At 40.9% G+C, this 22,826-nt stretch overlaps 2 protein-coding genes and 3 non-coding genes across 5 annotated transcripts; 1 reads left to right on the top strand and 4 right to left on the bottom strand.

The window, feature by feature from the left end:
* Positions 1-2,517: 2,517 nt before the first annotated feature.
* Positions 2,518-11,792, bottom strand: bbs2 (Bardet-Biedl syndrome 2). The gene is made up of 18 exons (XM_073472127.1): positions 11,702-11,792; positions 11,060-11,194; positions 10,712-10,939; positions 9,885-10,010; positions 9,437-9,499; positions 9,110-9,187; positions 8,817-8,921; positions 8,394-8,480; positions 8,152-8,287; positions 7,546-7,685; positions 7,146-7,275; positions 6,879-7,050; positions 6,644-6,773; positions 6,353-6,472; positions 5,802-5,939; positions 5,556-5,668; positions 4,458-4,606; positions 2,518-3,688 (listed from the first exon to the last, which is right to left on the bottom strand). Exons 2-18 carry the CDS (start codon positions 11,174-11,176, stop codon positions 3,582-3,584), a joined length of 2,139 nt encoding a protein of 712 aa, XP_073328228.1. The 5' UTR covers positions 11,177-11,194; positions 11,702-11,792; the 3' UTR covers positions 2,518-3,581.
* A 3,922-nt stretch (positions 11,793-15,714) lies between these two features.
* trnap-ugg (transfer RNA proline (anticodon UGG)) lies at positions 15,715-15,786 on the bottom strand. Its single transcript has one exon. It is a non-coding gene; the product is annotated as a tRNA-Pro (tRNA).
* Positions 15,787-17,001: 1,215 nt separating this feature from the next.
* On the bottom strand, positions 17,002-17,073 carry trnap-agg (transfer RNA proline (anticodon AGG)). Its single transcript has one exon. It is a non-coding gene; the product is annotated as a tRNA-Pro (tRNA).
* A 1,171-nt stretch (positions 17,074-18,244) lies between these two features.
* On the bottom strand, positions 18,245-18,316 carry trnap-agg (transfer RNA proline (anticodon AGG)). Its single transcript has one exon. It is a non-coding gene; the product is annotated as a tRNA-Pro (tRNA).
* Positions 18,317-18,626: 310 nt separating this feature from the next.
* setd6 (SET domain containing 6, protein lysine methyltransferase) lies at positions 18,627-21,792 on the top strand. Its single transcript, XM_073472307.1, has 9 exons — positions 18,627-18,725; positions 19,273-19,353; positions 19,465-19,609; positions 19,697-19,838; positions 19,976-20,170; positions 20,306-20,447; positions 20,561-20,741; positions 21,141-21,277; positions 21,390-21,792. Exons 1-9 carry the CDS (start codon positions 18,699-18,701, stop codon positions 21,735-21,737), a joined length of 1,398 nt encoding a protein of 465 aa, XP_073328408.1. The 5' UTR covers positions 18,627-18,698; the 3' UTR covers positions 21,738-21,792.
* The last annotated feature ends 1,034 nt before the right edge of the window (positions 21,793-22,826 follow it).

Below are 22,826 nucleotides of genomic sequence, written 5' to 3'. Positions count from 1 at the left end.
GCCGCAAACTTCCTCCGCAGTTTACAAAGAAAGTAGCCTCAAGTTTTTCTGACCAAACAGGCTATATATCCATGCATGTTCAACAGTATCAGCGAGTCAAGTTTTATATACGTATGCAATGTTGCCTCATTGATGCAAGCCATTCAAACTTACCAGACGAGACGGGAGAGGCGGTCAAACTGGAAACATCTGTGCCGTGGAGGTCTGAGAGTGCATCACACACTCAGTCCCGCAAACTAAACACACTGACAAAGTTTCCAAAGACAAAAATCCGCCTGAGAAGGGAGGAGACACTGGTCCAGATGCTGTATTCACGAGAGTGTGTGTCAAACACGAGATACAACACATCACACACTCCTCTGTATGTGATACCTGGCGCTGAGCCTGTCTGTATGAGCTGCTGCGCTGCTCAGGGTTGCCTTCAGGTGCTGCAGGAAACATTGAAATCTGCACCATCATCAAAATAACTGCAATGTTTGAAAATTATAAATACATTTTTTGTGAACACTTTACAATAACCATGATTAATAAATGTTAAAGCTATAGAAAAGTAAACTCCAGTTAATGGTTATTTCACTGTTAACAAACTTTATAAAGCATTTATTAAGCAATTGTTTATTGTAAAGTTGCAACTGGTGTTTATAATACGTTGTAAATGGTTAATACATACTGTGTAGTTCATCTACTATAAACATTATTTGACTGGCCATTATAAACTTGAAACTGTCCATAATCCTTCACAAGAGAAAAGTGACAATAATTGTTGCAATCAACCAACAGAGTGAGTACATGAGTGTTTCTATACAATGCAATGGCCTAGTTCCTCTCATCACATGGCCTGAATGCAACATACAATAGTTGAAATAAAATTTAAATGTACATTTTGAAATAAATTATAGAAGTCATGTGTAGTATTCAACAAGTATTTTACCCAGTAAACCATTTCACATATCTACTGCTCATTTTTTCTCACTAGTCCCTCAATTCAAAGCAGGTTACTTGAATATATGACAACTTATGAGCCAGTAAACTGAACCAGGATTTAACCAGGAGCACCTGAACGCAGCATCTCCAGCCTTTAATGGTCTGTCCACGTGACTTAAACTGGAGCGGAGAAACTTCAAGCCAGATGCCAACACAGCAACTGAGGAGGACAGCGAGGAAGAAATACAGGAGAGGACCAACTGAGAGGGGAAACTGTGGAGTTGAAGTCATAAAAATGCGTCATGGCTGTTCTTAGTTTGTACCTACAAGGCCAAGTGCACAGTAACTAGAGGTGGCACAGGTTCTGGGTTCTGCTCATAGACTGGATGACTCTCAATGAGACTTCAGCAGATCTTCTTCTTCTTCTAACAGAGGAGTCAAAGCTCTCCACCTCAAGGCCAGGAGGAAGCTGAGAAACTAAAGGCTGTGGATAAGATGAGTACAAAAAGGAAGAAGACATGGAGAGAACATACTGCAACGACAGTTGAACATTTAAAGGCGTATCCTGCTTTTAAAGTTGCTCTCTGTTGAGATGTCCTTGGAGACCACAGTCTAATAAATACTTTCAATAAATTTTCAAATGGGTCTATAATTCTGTAAAATTTCTGACTAGCTGAAGCAACACAAGAGAGCACACACACACATGCAGAGACGTACACAGCATGAGTAACAGTAATAGTAATTTATGACTGCAGACTGAACCATATGGAGCACCTATAGAATGCAGCCTGTGAGCCAACATGTGCATTTCCAATGAGAAAGAGAAAAAAAAGTAGGGGGTTTCTGTCCTTGCAATGTGCTGCATACAGGGTACAGTACAGCCAGTCAGAAATAAAATGCAGCACAGCCTACATGGCAGATGTAACACTTGAAAATGTATTGAAAACTATGTGTATCTGTCCCTTTTTTCTGGCTGACTGGTGGGTCAGTTATTGCAAGCTCAGTCAGGGGAAATATTTATAAAATGATGCACGATGAAAAACTGGAGCAAGCTGATATGGAATATACATAAGAAACATTTCATATGAATTCAAATTTCTTTTCATCCTGTCCTGCTGCTATCCTCAAGAAGAGACTGCCTATTCTAGTAAAGTATTCGAGTAAAGAAAACATGGAAATATTACAATTCAGTGTCGTTGAGAAAAGCACTCAGCCCCTGTTGCTGCAGTTCAGGTGCTCAGTGGCAGCCAGTAAAAAGGCAGCTGTGAGTAGTGAGCAACGTCATCCTAATAAAAAAATATTATGGTAAATAAATATTAGCCCACATGGCTTGTTGGCATTGTGGAAACTTGGCTTTAAGTGCTCTACATCTGCTCTGCAATTTAAAAGAGAATTTCAGACCATTCGACAAAAGAAAAGGAGACTAAAATGCTGCTCTTTTCAGAAGACGACCAACCTCCCTGTCTTTATACACACTAATTGTAGCTTCCAAATTCAGACCCAGCCAGAGGTACACTCAGAATAAACAGTTGCAAAAGCCAACTTGTCTGAGAAGGACATCAGACTTATGTTACTGCAATAAATTCAACAGTAGACTTTTAAAAGATAATTTAATAATAGTTTATCTGTCACAAACACAAAATTACATTTTCAATCTCTATGTACAAGCTACAAAAGGTAAACAAGTTCAACACACAGCATTGGTCCTCGCTGACATTCATTAATTTAAAATAGTTTTCTTTGGCTACAAACACCACACGAACACACAACAGCCGGGAGCAGAGAGCTGAGTCTGAGCGAGCTGCCACACAAAGCTATCAGGATGATCTGAATGGCACGACTCTATCTGAGAGGAGGCTGCCCTGTCTCGCTCCAGCTGTGCTCTCTCTAAACATCGCTGTGTCAGCTGAATTAAACAGTCAGGGTGCTCATCAAACAAATGGTCACTTTCTACAAACCCTCGTGTTTTTGTGGAAACACAGTTTGGATGACTTTTCTGAAGATTAAACATTACTCAGACAATTGTGCAACATCACTGGGACGGACATTAGACTTAACTACTGATGCTAACAGACAGAATATGGGAGCATATAGCTGAAGATAAACAAATTTTTGTTTTTCATGACTTGTAGACAGCAGCAACATGTTGAACCTTTCCGATTATTGCATTAAAACAAATTCCTCTGAGGCATCACTTTGCTCAGTTTGGGGAAAGCCTTCAGTCTCTGTTTTGGTCCAGCTGAACTCTCTGAACAGTTGTGTCACTCCTGCCGGCTGACACAAAATATGACAATTGTGTAGCTAAGCTGTAACTGCAACTCCTCCAAAACAGCCACAGAGTCTCCCAGCGCACTAAGCCTGTGGTCAGCATTTTATTTCTGTGAGCTAGCAGAATTTCAAGTTTCAAGTACAGTCGAAGTATATGGAGCTGGCGCCAAATGTTGCTTGTTCCAGAATCATGAAAAAAAAAAAGATTAAGGCTACAACAACATCCTGATTCCACAATCTTGGTGTCCTTTGTCCTCTAGTGATTTTCATGTCCATGTGTAGTCTCATCCCAGGCTCTTTATTCAGTCCAACATTACAGCACTGATCAGTTGTGCTCGTGACCATCCTTCTTCTTTCACTCTATTTGTCCATTCCCTTTCCATCCACCCTCAGGAGGATGCAGTGCCGGCTCTCATGACCCTGAAGAGTGCGTTGACGTTGTTGCTCTTGATGGCGTCTCGACAGGCAGAGATCACTTGGTTCTTCGGCTTACCCACTGAGGAGAGGGAGGAACAGCGACACAGAGATTAATATGAGGAGGCAAGACAGGTATACAAGATGTAATAACACATAATAGGTTGACCCATATGCTTTTAAGCTCCTGTTTAATGCCATTTGATCCTGAAATGAGTACTTACATGCCAGTTTATTGTTCTTAAGAATGTCCTTACATTTTTTGTTTGTTAAATACATATAATTAGTGGGCTTTTAATGTCACTTGTATCACTGCCATGAGCAAAATAAATGTTGAAATTGCTCGATGTGCCCTGAATAAACTGCAGGATAAAGTTAAAGTTAAAAGTTCCCAGGAAATCTTTTGAGGCTAAATGTTTTTAACCAGATGTTAGCCCAGCTACAGTTCAGAGTAAGATCAGGAGAAGAGGACACATAAAACATAGGTATATAAGTGTGTTCCCAAGTGTCTCTTCACCCCTATTACACTACATGTTGTTTGCTACCACAAATAGGTATAGGACAAACTGAAAAAGAGGCTCTCCAGTCAAGTACTCCAGCCATACTCGAGGACACTGCAAAGCGTTAAACTGACTTAAACACGTGTCACAACAAATGTTAAGTAGGCGATAAAATAAGACTTTTTTCCCATGACATACAAGCATTCTTATAGTGTCATGATAAACAAAGTAGTTGCCTTCCCACAACAGCAAAGCTTTGGAGCCCAAAACCATTAACATGTACTGTCATTAAGGAATTGTGGTCGTTACAGTGTGTCTTACACACACACATGAATTCACACAGTGGCTTACCTCGGAGTCTACCAGCCCGCTGTATGGCCTGGTTGACAGACTTGAGGCAGGCAAGTAGTGCGTTGTGGTTGTTAGAGCGGATTTTATACTCATTGATCAGATCTCTGTTCAGATCGTACAGCTCTCTGTAACGCTTCTTCATAGTTATCCTATAGCGGGAAATAGAAGGGAAAGATAAGGGAAGAAGAGGGAGAGAAAAACAATGAGTTGTTCTGGTCCAGAGGTAAAAAGGAGTGGTAGGACAAACCAGTAAAACCATCTCATGGTAGATTATACACTCAGCTGCCAGTTTTTGTTTTTGTTTTTTAAAAATGTTTTAGAGAGGCGTTGATTCAATTGTGTGGTCATTCAGGAGGCAGGGTAGACTGAATATTAGAAACAACTTGAAATATAAAAACAAAATACAATTCAACAGCAACACAAACTACATTGTCCCAAATGTCCACGTTTTGAAATATATTTTGTCATAGTAGAAAGGCACAAGTGTAATCAGTAACATATTGTTTTTGATGCCTTTTAAAACAAGCACACAGGGAGTCTAACATATTTGTCCATGTGTTGCCTAAAGTTCACATTAGGGCTGGGTGACATAAAAATAATATTAATATAATATTGTGATATTTCTAGTCTGTATCACGATAAACAAAATGTATCTTGCTACTTTAAAATCTACTTAAAAGGACTTCATAAATGCAAGGACTGGGCGACAAAATCAAATATCATAATATCTTTGACCAAATACCTCGGTATCAATATTGCAGTAATATTGTAGGGATGACTTATTGCTACATTTACATAATATTAACACAATGAGATTCTTGATAAATAGTCATCAGTAATGTGGATATAATGACTCAGTGGGTAAGATTACATCATTTTACTGTAATGCAGCCTTTAAAACCAGGAGAAGACAACACTTATGCCATATCACCATATATCATCATCAAAATCTAAGGCAATGTATGGACTTATATCACAATAATGACCTATTTTGTACATATTGTCCAGCTCTATGTCACATTCAAGGATTATAAGTAAGACCTGTTAAATATGCTTTCACTGAACAAAGTGAAACTACTAGTTACTGTGGTAACTCACATGTCACCCATTAGGCGAGCATCCTCTGCTTGCACCAGCATGTTCCTAATGTAGTTGGAGTGGTCAGCCATGGCTGCAGTTAACTTCTGATGGACAGAGTGGAACTCATCCACCTAGCATACAGACATTTAAGAGTCAATATTAAATCACAGCACCAACAACATGTTCCTGTAGTAGTGTAGAAACAGGTCAAGGCTGTTATTTTAGTTATGTCAACTCTGTGTTTCAATCTGATTAGTGCCAAACCTCAGTGAGTGTAGTACGTAGCTCCTCAAAGTATCCGGGAAAGTCTGCTTCTGCTGACAAGTCCTCTATTGCCAGGAATGAGGCCAGCGATTGGACCAAATCTCCTGCCAGGTCAATGTCATCGGTTCTCAGAGTGATCTGAGCGGCCAAATTAGAGATTATTTAACCCACTGATTTTCGTTCATTTAAAAGGAAGTACCTGCAGATATTGTAATTTTGTGCAAATTTACATCAGTCAAAATAACTGTCACTATTTCCCTTTATGAGCACAAAAGTTTGTTAGTACAACAGTGAGTTAAACTGATGATGATGATGGATGAGAGAGAGAATATTTTTGTTTGTGATATTGCTAAATAAACGAAAAGTCCCATTGATTTCATTGGTATTTGAGATTTCACAGTCACTACACGTTTAAAGGTTCATTCTAAGCGATAAATATCAAGCACTTTTTTGAATTTGAAATTTGAAGTGTACAGAAGAGTAAAATAAATTATATGAATTAAATGAATTAAAGCTATGACTAAACACATAATTGATGTGTGTGTTTTCACCTGTCCATTGCTGGCCATGCTGATGGACAACAGTCCCCCTCCTCTTAGTGAAGTAAAAGTGACGTCAGGACTGTCGACTCCCTCTGGAAGCAGGAAGTTCTGATTCAGCCACATCACCACCTACACACACATGCATGTAAACAATTACATACATAGATCCGGAGAGATAAGAGAAGATTTAAATGAACACACATATGTCAGCATGGTATTGCTTTAAACATCCTGTGGGACTGAGCAGAATCACACTTCCTATTGCTCTCTGTCTTCCTGAAAGACATTGTGACAGCCTACCCGCTGTGGTCGGTCGTTGATGCTAAAGGTGACCCTTCCAGAGGGCGGAGCAACTGAGGAGTCAACTGCGATGTCATACATGGAGAAACGAGGCAGCTGACGAGTGATTTCAAACACGTGAAATTGGGTGCTGGAGTGGACAAGAAGAGGAGTGCAGAGAAGGTGGGGAAATAGTTGTGGTAAAAAAACAGTAATATGGCAGCATACACACTTTTCTTACTAACACACATCCTACCTAATTTTCCCTCCAACAAAGGCTTTGATGTGCAGATCTACTGGTATATCTTTTGGGGGGACAATGGGGACTTGGACACAGCCGGAAAGGTTCTGGGCACTGGGGTGGACAACATGGCTCTCCCCCTCAAATATCCCCTCTGCGAAGATGAGCACTGCACGGATAATGGTTTCTGAAGAGGACAGAGAAGAGTTTCAGGGACTAATAAGTATTTACTCAGACCTTGACATGTTTAAAATTCTTAGTTATGGTGGTAAAAAACTGTACCATTTGGTGTTGAAATGCTGAGCTCTACATGAGCCTTCTGGGCCTCTGTAGCAGGCCTCACTGACAACGCTGTCTGGAGCTGAGTGTTGGCTGGTATGACACCCACCCCACTGTTTGTCTCTGACACACCCTGAAACAATAGTGCAGTTTGTGTGGGTATTAGCATATACAATAATAAACAGCCCAACTTCAATTAACAATCCCCTGACTATCTACAAAGTTTAGTTTGCCAAATATCAAGCCACAATATCTACATATATCCACAATAAATTATTTTAAAATGTATTTTATTTAGATAAAAGACTGAATACTGTGTCACATTTTTTTTTCACATTCTGTATTTGTGTATCATGTGGAAATGCCAAAACAAATAAAAACCTGCATATGTACATGCATGTACCTTGGCATTCTCTTCATAGTTGCGTAGCTCCAGCAACAGGTTCTGTCTGCGTTGGCTGAGCTCTCTAATGAGGTCCTGTTCAGAACTGGAGTCCATGAGATTCCCTTTAAGGTCCTTACCAGCTGGCAGGTAACCACGGACTACAAGACACACACATTTACAACATCGATGACATCCTAATCCAAGCTTTAAAGGTCAGTTCTTGCATGTTATAATAATGTTAAGCATGTCTGCATGCTATGTCTGAATTAAGCTAAACTATGGCTGACAAAAGTTATGTTATGTTTGTGAGGCATCTGGTCATGAGCTGAGGTATTCAGGAAGTACAAATTTTGATCTGCTGGGGGCACTAGATGAGGTTAAAAAGATTTTGTATAGGATTTTTTTCTTTAGGTTAGCTTACCCTTAAAAAAGTATGAGAACAATTATGAACACACATACATAAACATTTCTCTTTCTAACAGTAACACTTAACAAAAACATATTGACAGAAACGTGTAATAGCATTCAACCAGCGACACACATGATGGGCCAAATTCAGCCACTTACAACATGCTTTCTCATATACATGTACATAGACTACATACAGGCAGACAACAAACATACCCTCTCCCTCTATGGAGGTGCAGATAAGTTGTTGCTGTCCATCCAACCTGTAGTCTCCCTCCACCACTCCGGCCACAGAAGAGGAGAAGTTATCTTTGAAAATGACCTCGCCTGTGCGGTCGCTGCGAGCATCAATCTGAAATAAAAGGGGAATGTAACCAAAGGCAGATGACCAGTGATAAATACTACAGACATGAATGACTTGTTGTGTCTCACTGGAATGTGAGAGGTTGCACGCTGACCTTTCCATTGGACCAGCCAGTGATAAGCTCCACCACCCCATCCGCATTCAGGTCAAAGGCATGGATGCTCATCGCATGATTCTTAGACTGAAGGTGTAAGAAAATGATTAATATTTAGAGGGAAATGGAGACATATACATTTACGGTATGGGTGTGTGTAAAAAAAGTCTTTCAAGAGTGGAGTGAATCAGTTAAAATACGATGCTGATGTGTCCTCAAATAGTTAAGGACACGTAACAAGACATCTGACAGTTTGCATGATAAAAGATGTTAGAAGGGAGGGACACAGACATTGAAAAAACAAAACTGAGTCTGTCAGAGGGGAAGGCTGATGATGGGCAAAATATTACTTTTAACTGTAATTGTTAATGTCTATTCTTATTGTTAATGTCTGATAAGGTTATGATGATATGATTGTGGTACCTTAATCCTCCAGTAGCGGGCAGTACGATCATAAACTCCCACAGTGCCATTGGCCAGGGCATAGCCAAACCTGCTGCCATGCATATGGCACAGTGATGTAACTGTCTGTATGGAAAAGGACAGAGGGAAAACTTTTATTGTGAAAAATATTACTCTGCTCCAATAAAGTACAAAAAGATAAGAGAATTTGCAAGATATAACTAGTAACAGGGCAATGACATTGACAACTGTTACTGTGGGTCTGTTTTCTGAAAACAAACTTAAAAACAGTGACACACATTGCATCCTTTTACCTCATTTTCAGTCATCTCAGACAAAAGCTCATCCTCTTTGAATACCCTGATGTCAAAGTCCTCCGATCCAACCAGGAGCTGTAAACACAATACACAATAGCAGACAGCATGTGTTTAGTCAACAAATTAACATATTAATATGAAGAAATCTTTCATTTAACCCATGTCTACAGTTAAGATACGGCTTTAACACATCTTTAAAGTAAAGAGATATAGAAAACAGGAGAGAGATGTGAGAAAGATATGCAGCAAAGCTCCTTAGCTGGAACGAAACTGCAGATTCTGCGGCCACAGAGCATGTGTCTCCTACTGTCAGTCTGGACGTACCTCATTTTTCCCATCCCCAGTGAAGTCACAGAGCACCAGAGATCTGACATTATCTCCAGTTACCTAAAAACAAGATACTTCATGAACGCATTCACTTGGTTGATTTAGCCGTTCAAAAAATGAATGAATAATCTTGACAGGGATTTCAGATCATCACAATGACAAAAAATGCATCCACTTATCTACTCACGTAACATTAATAGGTCAAATCAAATAAAATGATTGGCTAGAGAAAGGCTGGATATACAGAAATACAAAAAATGAAAGTGAGCTGTTCCCAAACAAGTTAGATTTGTTATAAGTTCAGGACTGATGACTACATTTAAGGTTTTTAATTCAGTACCAACGAGTTTCACTGTTTGTCTTATATCGCTATTCAATATTACAAACTTCTTGAACGTAAAACAGGCCATAATATATTCTAATGTTAAATCAACTTAGTTCTTACTGTCCAGAAGTGGTCGTTGCCCTCATAGTCAAAGCCTTGTAAAGCGCAGTTCCCTCCAATGATGGCGAGAGGATTCGGGATTTCCCCAAGTTTCCCCAACACAATAGCATTCGCCCCATCCGTCACCTACACACACACACACACACACACACACACACACACACACACACACAAAGAGTCAAACATTGGGTCTTTGGCTGGCACTTTTATAACACATATTGGGCAACATATTAAAATCAAATTGCTTGTAAAGTTTTCAGAACAGTCACTTTCTTATGGCCATTGCAAAATGGATGGATAGCTTGATAGACAGATGTGGCTTCTCCAGCGTTTTTGTGGGACTTCTTCAGCAGAGCTGCTCTGTTTCTGCAAGCAAAGACTTTTCAAGCATCCATCAGCTTTTGGAAGTCTTGGCACCTCTTTTCTTTTCAGTCATGGCCAAAACAGCTGACGGACAAAGTTTTCCAGAAGACTGCTTTACATATGGCTTCCAAAAGTTAAAAAAATTGGCCAGGAAAACAACTTTGTTGTTTATAGCATGGTAAAGACAATGTTTCCTCATCAATCCTAACTTCCCTTGAGACTGCTTCTCAGATGCTATCTTGATTATTGAATGTGTAATGTGTAATGTGGTCCCAGGCCAAATACCTGAAGTATGCATTTAAGGATTAAGAATAAATTATACAAAAAACACTAGTGTCAAGCAATAACCTCTATACTGCAATATACATTTTTCATTGATATTAGTTTGTCTTAGACTCCATTCCAGTAGGCCTTACCACTACTTACAAATGTATCCCTCCCCTATTCTCATCAGCTCCACTCACCTCTCTGTAGAATATATCAGCATTGTCATGGACATCATAGGCAAGCAGGTTGGTCTGGGATCCAACCAACAGTGTGTCTCCAGTGGTGTTTGGTCCTAGTGTTCCTGCTGTCAGACAGGTGACGGCCTGGTTGATGTTGAGCAGAGAGATGTCAGAGTCCTGGGTGCTCTGGCTCAGTCGGTGGGCCACAGGTCTCTGACCACGAGCGTGAGGGTTATGGATAAAAACCTTTAAAAGATAGAGAGAAAAGAGGTTAAAACATACAGCACGAGATATACATTAAAATAATATTAATAAAATGAGGAAAATAAGTTTATAATTGAGTGTTGTAATGGGTGGTTAAGTCACCTTTCCAGCCTGTGTGGCTGCAGTAAGGCATGGGTGGACTCCATCAAATTTCCCAACAGTCACCATGCGAGGGTTAATCTTGTGGTTCAGCTTCAGGGTGAATATGGGGACCAACATGGTGCCTACTGTTTATCCCTAATCAGAGAAGGAATGAAATGTATTGTTACAGGTCCTCTCAGATTTCAGATAGTCATTTCAGGACAGCAATGTATGCTGTCATGCATACAAACCAAGTGACAATGCGTGATTTTGCTACACTAATGTAATTACAGGCTTTACCTCAGACACTCAGTAGAGTCCGGTTGCCTAGCAACCAAGAGTGGCAAGCTAAAGCTTCTCATCTGGCTAATCTCTCTGTCGTTTGCTGTACAAGAATGCCACTTATACAACAAAAAACCACAGCACTTGGCTCAATAACATATCACAAGCAATAACAATCAATAACAAGCACAAAAGTCATACTCCGAATAAAATAAATGATCTATATTTGCCTTCATTGCCTTGAGAGCCAGGCATAACTGGCTAACGTTAACGTCGCTGGCTTCATTTGTTGCAGGAAACAACTTCAAAACACTGACGACACTAAGACAAACGAGGTAGCTCTTTTTCGAAAACCGTAGCAGGTTGTGCAAAAAATCTCACCTCGCCCCCTCCTCAGCAGCAAATGTTGGATTTTGGGTAAAAACAAGCTAGCCAGCTAATGAGCTAGCTGGATAGCACGACAACGAAGCGATAGTTGGCAGTCCAGCCCTTGCCAACGGCCACTTCCTGTCTACAGGTTTCAAAATAAAAGGTCCTGGTTCCCTCTTTCCCCTCTCTTCTGCACAGACATGTTGGGTGACGGGAAATATTGGAATACGTCCGAGTCATTGATGAGCAATGAAGGAGAAAGAAAGAAGAGGAAGAAGAAAGTCTTCAAGGCCATCGCCAAGACATACCAGTAGGTGAAGGCCATTATACTTTGTGGTAAGAAAATTAGCTGACACACTGTTACAATACATTTTATTGAAGTATCCTTTGCCCCCTGTACTTCCAAAGTCACCTTAATTGTTTTATTAAGATGCCAGATATGTTTAATTGGCATGTGTTTTCAACAAGTTAAGTAATTCATCTTAATGTGACTGAAACAAGCAGTTATCATAAACATGTATCCTCTAACAACCTGCAGTAAGGGATCACATTTGGACTTGTGACTCTTCCCCCTGATGGATGAATGCAAGTTTAAAACTGTAGTCCTGGCTTACCTTTCACAGTTGTTTCCAGGTGATAGTTGAGGAAACAACACAGACTGGAAGCGAAAGAAAGACAAGAGAGTGACGGAGGGCAGAGTAAGTCAGATGGAGGCAGGAAAGGAGGAGGAGAGAGACAGTCAGGAGAGTGAGGGTGATTCACATCGATGTGAATTGAGCGGTTTACTTCTCTAACCTCATAAACATGTTTTCTGCAACAACCTGCACTACAGGATCAAATGTGGACTGTAGACTGCCTGCATGAAAGGGGTAAGGCTGTACAACTTAACACCCGGCTAACCTTTCATACACTGTTAATTTCAGTTTACAGTTTTGCAAATAATCTGACTATACAACGGCTAGAGGTGTTATAAGCTGCAGAGGAAACGAGAAAGACTGGGGAAGTGAGGAAGATGTGGAGGAGGAGGTGGAGAGAGAAACACAGGATCAAGGGGAGGCAAGCAGAAATGAATAGGCTCCAAAGAAGGGCCTCATATCAAATATCATATTTCAAATATTGTCAAGGCCATCTCCAAGACCTAGAAAAGAGCAAATTAAGTGGATAGACAGAATTAGGACAAACAGGATGTAGTTTTAGATTTAATGTTTTTTTGATAGGACACTTGAACATGGACGTTGTAAGTATCTGTCAGGTCAGCATATCACACAAACTGAAGGATGATAAACATGCAAGATGTCATTGTCTAGTCCAGATTAGACCAGATAAAACTTTTCACATTAAAATAACGTTTATTAATACAGGGTGGCCCAATGGGAGCAGTTACTCTAAAAAGTAAGGTGGGCAACAAATGTACTGCTACTTAAGAAAACACATGCAGATAGACAAAACACAAGGAAATTAAGAAAACGTCAATTTGACAACACACTCGCAGCATTATGGAAACGCCCTGCAAATATACACAACACAACCAAATACACAAATGTGCTGCAATGGCCTCAAACACACCCATTAGAGGAAACGTGAAAATTCAGAAACAATGCAAAGTCAAAAACACACAAACCCCGAAAACACATGCAACAGAAAATCACTGTACATTCACCTGCTACAACGGAAGCACTACAGGGGGAGCGTTGTCCACCAACTTCAAGAACCAGGACTTTATTCTGTTAACAGAACACATGTTGTGTGGCTGATGGTGAAGTTTAGTTAACTGATTTTTACAGCAATTACTGTATAGTTGTTGTGTTGTCACATTAAACTGCAGTTCACTGTTAAACACTTAATGTTCCTTGGGAGAGAAACTGAGTGTTTGGCTCCGCTGTTAGCTATCAGCTCTGTTAACTGTTAGCCTCCACAGCCATAGACACTCATAGCAGCTGCTCACTGGCTACTAACAGTTTGTGGCTGAGGGGATCGATGGATTGGTACTGGGGGAGTATTTCACAACCTTGACAAGTTGATTGACAGTGTGTCTATTGTGTCAGTGCTAGTTATAATCACTTGCTAGTTACTCAGAGTGAGACCCAAGAAAAATATGAAGGTTCTGAAATATTCTTCAGTACAGGCCCACCGGCCCCCACAGCTACAGATGGCCTACTAGCAGGACTCGAAAAAATGTTGCACTGGAGAGCACTGAATATACTGCACAACATGTGTACTGTTAACAGAATAAAGTCCTTTTTCTAGCAGTCGGTGCAGAGCGCTCACTCCCCCAGAGGCCTGGAGCACTTCTGTTGTGGCAACTGGATATGCAACGTTTTTCTGTTGTGTTTTCGGGGTTTGTGTGTCAAAAGACTTTGCCTCGTTTCTGTATGTGACATTTTCCTTATTGGTGTGTTTTGGGCCGTTGTATTTGCGTTGTGTGTTTTTGCAGTGCGTTTCCTAAATGCACTGCATGTGTTGTCAAATTGATGAATTTGTTTTTATATTTTCTTGTGTATATTTGCATGTGTTTTATTAATACAATAAAGCAAAGATACATAAAAACATTATTAAAGCATTATACACACACACACACACACATACAAACTGCTTACGAAGGGCCCGAGGGATGTGACAAAGACCTCAATGTGTCGACCTGATCTCAAAATTCCCCTGATCCAAATCTGATAGAGCATCCATGGGAAGTGCCAGAACAAGTCCGATCCATGGAGGCCCCACTGTGGATCACACTTGGCTTTGATCTGTCAAGGCATGGAAACAGGGTGTCCTGTGGTGTCTGGCACCAGGCTGTTGGCAGCAGATCATCTGAGTCCAGTGGGTTAAGAGGTGGGGCCTCCATTGATCAGACTTGTTCCGGTACGTTTACTGTTTACTGGGATCTTGGAACTTCAGAGCCTGGATTGACACCTTGAGTTCTTTGCCAGGTGCCAGGGGTCATTCCGGAGCAGTTTTTGTGGTGTGTGTAGGTGTGTAGGGAAGCTACCGTCATTGGGGAGTGTAATTGTCATGAGGGGGTATACTTGGCCTGCAATGGTGTTTGGGTGGCGTCAAGTGACATCCACATGAATCTCAGGACCAAAAGTTTACCAACAGAACATTGTATTTTAACAAAGTGATCAATGTTAATCACGTCGCCTGTCAGTGGCTTTAATGTTGTGGCTAAACCATAGCACAAACTGTCAATGAAAATACAGACAGTCACAGGCTGTCAGGCTGTGCTTCAAGCCATCTTTAAGGGTCTTCAACCGATGTGATCCATTTTAACTAAATCTAACAACACTAAATCTAACTTGTGTCAAAACAAGGAGAGTGAGGGATTAAAATTAATTAGATCAAATTTCAATAAAATTGATACATGATACAATGAAATACAGTATATCGAACTAAATCTACTCAACTGCATCTAGTTTGATCCAATTTAATGTATTCAAAGTTTGCAAGTCTGGAATCTAATAGCGTCAAAACTAAAATAACCGAATTGAATCAAACCACATAAAATCAAATCTAGTCTAATATGTCCTAATCTGTTGTAACAGGATCTAATTGAATCCACGTAAAAATGCAATTTACTCAAATTTAATTAATTATTTAGGAGTAGCTCGCAGATAATTGCTTTAAATATGATACAGCAGTCACATGTCACAGCAGTCACAAATACTTGATATTTCATTATTTGAAATTGTTTCTTGTTGTAGAAAAGCTATCGGCACATCTCAGGGATGTTCACAACAGATGAAGCAAAGATCGGCTTAAATTGCAGCCCAATTATAGGCAGGTAAGTACAGTACGTAATGTCTCATCTCTTTCTTTTGTGTTTCCTCAGTTTAATAATCCTTTCTCCACTCCTTTTTAGTTTTACTCGTCACCTTCATGTTTTGTCTGTTTATTTATATCTGTTTGACGATATACTGTATGTAGAGGTTTAGACCCATAGCCTGCAAAGTTTTGTTTTTGCATTTGATTCAGAAATAATGTTTACTGCAGCTGTTTAGTTTTCTGTTATCCTAAAGGGTTAAAAACAAGGGCTCGTCCGGGATTTGAACCCGGGACCTCTCGCACCCAAAGCGAGAATCATACCCCTAGACCAACGAGCCAGATATTTGAAGGAGGCCAGCTGTTTAGGTTCCTTTCAAAGCCTGTGAGTAAATGCTTTAAACTGGTGATGTGGCATTTTGGTGTACTGCATGTAGTCAGACAGCTCCCTCTGCCCTGAACATGATTCACTGTAATGTAGATATCGGGCAAGATCAGTCAATAACCCTGTGCTTTCTTCTTTCTTTCTTTTTTGTTGTTGTTGTTGTTGTTATTGTTGTTTTATTGTTTTGTAAGGTGACCTTGAGTGCCATGAAAGGCGCCTCCAAATAAAATTTATTATTATTATTATTATTATTATTATTATTATTATTATTATTATGTCAGGAGTGGACCATTTGCTAGTAACTAATTGGACCTTTTGCTGAATGAACTTTTGGGTTCGGCATAGTGACAGTGCTTTGCAGGTGACAGTATTTGGTTTGTGTGCTTTTTTCATCCGTGTATCTTTCAGCTGCTCATCTCCCGTCTGTGCTTTGGCAAGAAGTGAAATGACATGAGATTACTGAATTTAGCTGGAAACATTGACTGATTTCTTGGGCTGCGTAATTAATTAATTAAAATATTATTGAAACCACAATACGGCCAAGTGCAACATCCAAATCGCAAGCAGCTGCAACTTTCTGATAAAGGTAGAATGTGTGACAAAACAGCATTATAATGAAGTACAAACAAAATTACAAAACATGTTTTCCAGATGTAAGAAAACATGTTTAGTCATTTACAACAACAAATGTCACTTCATCATGATTTTAGCAGTTTTTCAGTAGAAATGACAGTCATGGTGCAAAAATGATCATTTCCACTGAACAAGATTCATATCGCAATATCTGTCAAAAGAATCCCAATACGATTTTTACAATATCGTGCAGCCCTACTATTTTCATACATTACCAAACTAAACACAATGAAAGGTGATTTCATTGTACGAAGCTAACGAGTCTTTCTTTGCAGTTTGTCAGCTTTAAACATATTTGATATCAGTGTAGCACATTTCTTCTGAAGGTCCTGGCTGTGCACATTCAGTTTCAGGTAACATCATGTGCATCACCTGCATGCTCACATCAACAAGAGACAACATTTTATTTGTCAGGGGAGCTGTACTTGTAATACAGTGTCTGTCCTTGTTGGTTAAAGTCATGTAAAACACATTTTGTCCCAGAAACAAACTCTACAGTGGCCCATTCGGGTTCTATGACCCCCAGGGGTCAAAAGGAGGGCTCGTCCGGGATTTGAACCCGGGACCTCTCGCACCCTAAGCGAGAATCATACCCCTAGACCAACGAGCCATGTATACAGCTGTCCACAGCTGTATTTCTATGCTATAAAGACCTGGGGTTGCACTTCAAAACTGGTGATGTGGCAACTTGAGGCCCCTCAACTAGTCCAACAGCACCCTCTGGTGGTCACATGTATATATTGTTCTACTGTAGGTGGCATACAACACTGAACCCCAAGAACACTGACACTGATAGCTACATGTACACAGTAGATTGATGAAAACAATATCAGTTTTAACTAGATTTTGAACTTAAGGGGAAAAAAAATAAAAGTAAAACATTAAAATGTATTCAGTCAGATTCTTAAGTGAAGATTACAATGCCTTAATGTAGACAATGCTGAAAACTTTACCCAGTTTTTTAATACAATTCAAACTCTTCCCTTATTTTTACTAACTCCATATATGTGTTATTTTCCCTCGCAGAGATTACTTGTTGATCTTCTTTACCTGTCTCTTCCAGGTCCCCACAGCAGTGAGGAGGTCGGATGGCGCAGGTTCCACTTACAGCTCCTGAAGTTACTTTCTGGTTCATCATTCTTCACATATATTTTGTGATCTACATGTAATCTACATGACAGGGTACCTCCTTGTGACTCTCTTTTCTTAATTTTTTCCCCTGTTTTCCCAAGTTTTCCTTAGCTGAATTCAGGGTCTAAGGACACAGTGTATGCTGTGCAGATTTTAAGATCCTTGAGGGAGATTTTGATTGTTGATTTTGGGCAATATCGATAAAATTTGACTTGACTAGAATCTGGTTTTGGTAAATGGTTAAGTGATGGCAAAACCTCATTAATCGAGCTTGTTTGACAGATCTTATGATGATCATGTGATCTCACAAATCTCATAGATGCTGCTATAGTATCAGTTATATCAGAAATGGAGAGTGTATTTCATTAAGGAAGAGCGAGGAATGGCACTGTAGGCATTTCTCGAACGAAAAAATGTTTCTGCTGTTGTCTGGACAGGCTACAGCAGAGTGTGATTTACTAGTGGGCTTCACTGGTAGTGCTTCTACTATTGATCTCATTGGTTGAAGTTAGCCTGTGACCCACTAACTTGTTTATTCATCATCAGAGGTTTAGTACTTAAATACAGTGATAGTCTTTGGTTACATCCCAACATTGTGCAGGTTTCACACTCACCCATTGATGGGTATGCTAAACAAGTGATCATAAACAGGGCTCGTCCGGGATTTGAACCCGGGACCTCTCGCACCCTAAGCGAGAATCATACCCCTAGACCAACGAGCCGATACAAGAACAGCACCCTCTGGTGGTCTGGTGTGCTCAGTTTCCGTCCTGTGTAATATCTATGCCAGCTGAAGTATGAACTGGAACAGCTTGTAAAAGACATTTTGCCCGTAATATTCACATTTATTATACTGTAGCTTGTCATATACCGCAGAAACCCGCTACAAGCCCCTTAAATAGCTATTTCGGCGGTGATACACGCCGTTATAAAACTTCTCTGTGTGAATGCCATGTCGTGTGAAGTCATCCGCTGCCTACAAGTCGTCGTGTGGGACAAACTTAACCCCGCGCTTCATTCGCAGCCCGCATGCTACAGTTAGCTCTGGGCTAGTTAGCCGGTATCCGCGCCTGTCAGGACCTGGGTTTGAATCACACTTGGAAGATGGCAACAGAAGCGAAACGATTCAAGGTGACAATTTAATCAGTATGAACCAAAAACAGAGTGGTTAGTGCTCCAGCTGCTTGTACAGCCGACGTGTGTCTGTGTGTGTATATACACAAGCTACACTGTAAGGTTACAGTCAGCTGCATGTGTCAGTATCTGCTCCCTGCTGTGGTAAAGTGGAAGCATTTTACTTTAGCTAGTCAGTCAAAATTATGACGCACTAATTCTGTATTCCGGCTGTTCGTTTTATTCCTTCAGATTAGCTAGTCGTTCACGTTTATTCAGTCACTGGTTGATTCAGAGAAAGAATTAACATTGTTTTGCATTTAGTGTGAAAAGCCCACAGCTCATACTGCATTTATAGCTCATGGTGGTGGTTGTCATTGGGGGTCCCGGTCTGCCTTTCTTGTGTGCACCTTTTGTTTTAATGCCAATGTGATCATACTGTAGATTATGTAATGCAGCATGTATTTCAGCAGTGGTTGTGTAGCAGTCCTGTTGTGTGAATAGAGTCACATTTTCACAGTAAAACCAAGTGTTTTTAAAAAAGTTTTCCTCCATGTGCTGACAGGTAGCTGATGATTCAGAGCTCAGCCCTCTGCAGAACTTTCTACAGTGGTGCGACAGAGTCCACTTAGTGCTCAGCAGTAAGGTATGTTTGTTTATTTCTTGAGTATTTAGCACAACTTTTTAAAGAAAGTTAAATTCCTTTTTTTAGCTGAAATGATCTCAGTCTCCCCTCTCTCTCTCTCTCTCTCTCTAGGTGTATGTGAGTAAAGAGGGAACAGTGGCAGAGTATGGGATGCTGGCGAAGGACAACATAGAGGAGGGGGAGGTTTTGTTCACCATCCCCAGATCAGCTCTGCTCCACCAGGGGACAACCAAGCTCTCCGCCCTGCTGGAGAAAGGTGACCATTAGAATTACGAACAAGTTTTCCCCGCCTGTGTCGCCTCTCTGTTTGTAACCTCTCTGATTCTTCTTTAATCCGTCACAGAGGGGTCGTGTCTGGAGAGCTCGTCTGGCTGGGTTCCCCTGCTGCTGTCTCTTCTGTATGAGTATACGTCCTCACAGTCCCACTGGAAACCCTACCTCTCTCTCTGGTCCAGCTTCAAGACACTGGACCACCCCATGTTCTGGTAAGAAACAGTTTATTGTGTCCAAATCCCATCCCAGAGATCACTGGTACTGTAGCAGCTTTTTTTCCTTTATTCTTTTGTCGATGAAGTGTGAATTTCAAGCTTTCTTTACACTAATTTCCAGTTCATCTGTTCAGGTCAAAAGAGGAAAGAGACAGACTGTTGAAGGGAACAGGGATCCCAGAGGCTGTGGACAGAGACTTGGCTAACATCCAGAAGGAATACACCAGCGTGGTCCTTCCCTTCATCACCAAGCATCCTGACCTGTGGAACCCCGACACACACACACTGGAGCTGTACATACAGCTGGTGGCCTTTGTCATGGCCTACAGGTAAGAGAGCATGTGACAGAATACACTCATGTACAAAAAGTATCTGGATCTTCGATTCCTTGTTGTCCTCTTAAATTCACTTGTGGGATCTCTGTCGTTCTTTCAACTTTCCTTCCCTGTTCCTCCTCCTCATAGTTTCCAGGAGCCACATGAAGAGGAGGACGATGAAGAAGAGGAAGAGGATGAGGAGAAGGCCCCCAGCCCACCGATGATGGTTCCCATGGCGGACATGCTTAACCATGTGTCCAATAATAATGCCAACCTGGAGTTTACACCAGTGAGGGAACACCTCTCTTGTTTCAAATGTCTAGATTTGATAATTTGTGTTTTTTCTCACTTTTTAGTGTTTTAACTCTTCTTTCATTCCACCCACTCTCCATCTTTCTCCAGGACAGTTTGAAGATGGTCTCCGTGCGCCCCATTCATAAAGGCGAGGAGGTGTTTAACACCTATGGGCAGATGGCCAACTGGCAGCTGCTGCATATGTACGGCTTCACCGAGCCGTATCAGAGCAACAGCAACGACACAGCCGACATCCCCATCGACAACTTCTACGAAGTCGCCACACAAGGTGATTGTTGACACATTACAGTCCCTTAAGAGAGAGGTGTAAAGAGCCAGACACACCAAACTGGCATCAAAGAAGTAGTGGCCACGAAGGCAGTGTCTTGCTTCCTATCACCGGTGTCGCTGACTACAGCTGATGGCCAACTTGTGCCAATGGGTAAAAGGGCCACAGTACTCACCACGGCCCCGACACTGGCCAACTGGTGTGTCAGGGCCCCTAAAGAAAGGAATAAGGAGAATATGTGATTAACTGAAGGGCAAAATTATTTATTAACCTCTCTTTTTTTAAAGCATTTTCTTAGGAACTTCTCCTTAATTCAGTGGAAGATAACGTCCAGACAATGTTTTAGATGTGGACTCCCTCCTCATCCTTCCATCTTTCATCTCATTCTACTCGTCCCAGGTGTTCAGTCTGATTTGGAGCGACAGCTGGTGGAGGAGAAGTGGGAGATGCTGTGTGAGATCATGCAAGACAAAGCAGCCTTTGTCTTCGGCAAACAGGGCTGCCTTACAGACACAGAGGTGCACACTGCGCTCAAGGTGAGAGAGTACCTACAACAGTGCTGTTTGCTTGTACACTGCAGAAAAAGACCATTTTGTTTTAGTGAATATGTGAGGAGTGGCTGTTACAGTTCTTGCTGTGTCTCTTCAGGTGCTGTGCATGTCAAAGGAGGAGTTCTCAGACTTCAAAGATAACGAAGGATGGGAGGAAGATGAAGAGGACGACGAGATGATTTCCCTTGCTTTCTCTAACGAGGGTATCCCCGGATTAAAGGCTTCATGGAAGAAGCTTATTCACGAAGCAGCCCGTCTGACTGTGAGGTCCTACGGAGACGGGGAGGAGAGGAAGACGGAGGGAGAGGGTTTGGACAGCGACCAAGCGCTGATAGAGGACAAGGCAGCACTTGCAGGACTGAGCAGCAGGAAGCGGAATGCACTGCAGGTACGCTTTGGACAGAAGTGCATCCTGTACAGACTGATGGAGCTCACCAAGTCATGAGTTCAGCTGTAGGGGTTTGTTTTTTAAATGTCAATAAATGTTTTTCTCGAAGATAGATCTCTGATTTTCAATACTCCATGTTTCAGGAGGTTGGAATTTCCTAGTTAAAATTTCCAACCTCTGACCTCCAAGCAATCCACGTGCACAACACCAGAAGTTGACAAAAACTTGGCTGACCACAAGAAAATTAAGTCTCTTTGGCAAGTGTACACACAGTTGCAGCCTCCTTGAATATATAAACGATTAGAGCAGGGAAACGACACAGGTTAACAGATTATACATTTTATTTTACGCCACTTTTATACCTGGAAACTTATCGAAATTATTCTCCAGCCTAATAAGAAATACTGTCGTCTACAAGTACACACTCCCCCCTCTCCGTGGGTGACTTGTTGGGGATGCAGCATAAGATGTTCAATGCTTACAAACATCGTCAACATCGACAACAGCCTCCATCGTCGGATCCCCTGACATGTGAAACAAGTATCTTGATATAGTTGAGGAGGGGAGGGGACAGCTGAGACTTTCTAATTTTGCATATCTTGAAGTGGAATTTGAGTGTCTTCTTGTAAACGTTAACCAGTGCAGATATTGATTGTCATATGTGATAACCTTGGGCTGGGCAATATATTGATATCGTCTTAGATTTTGGATATCATGACAAATGTTGTCTTTTCCTGGTGTTAAAGGCTTCATTACCACTTATTGCCTCAAGTGATGTCATTTTCAAAACAACCAGACTTTTCTAATTGATCTAGTACTTGCCTTTACTTCGTCATTATGTCCACATTACTGCCAATTATCAAAATTCTCATTATGTTAATATTGTTAAAGTACCAATAGTCATCCCTACAATAGCATCAAGTTATCAATTGTACATTGCGATGTAGCCTAAAAGTATTGCAATATTATTTTAAGGCCATATCACCCAGCCCTAGGACAACCCCACACGACTTCACAACTTAAAATGATAAAAAGCTAATAAGAGACTTGTGACATTGTGTCCTGTAATCTCGGGGAGTCAGGACAGACCATCCAGTCTTCTGGATGTACATAATTAAACACATTTCTGATAAAGAAATAGAATAC

This window comes from Pagrus major, chromosome 8 (genome assembly GCF_040436345.1).
Source record: "Pagrus major chromosome 8, Pma_NU_1.0".
NCBI lineage: Eukaryota > Metazoa > Chordata > Actinopteri > Spariformes > Sparidae > Pagrus > Pagrus major.
Note: the sequence above shows the minus strand (reverse complement) of the source record. Positions and strands in the feature narration are given on the sequence as shown.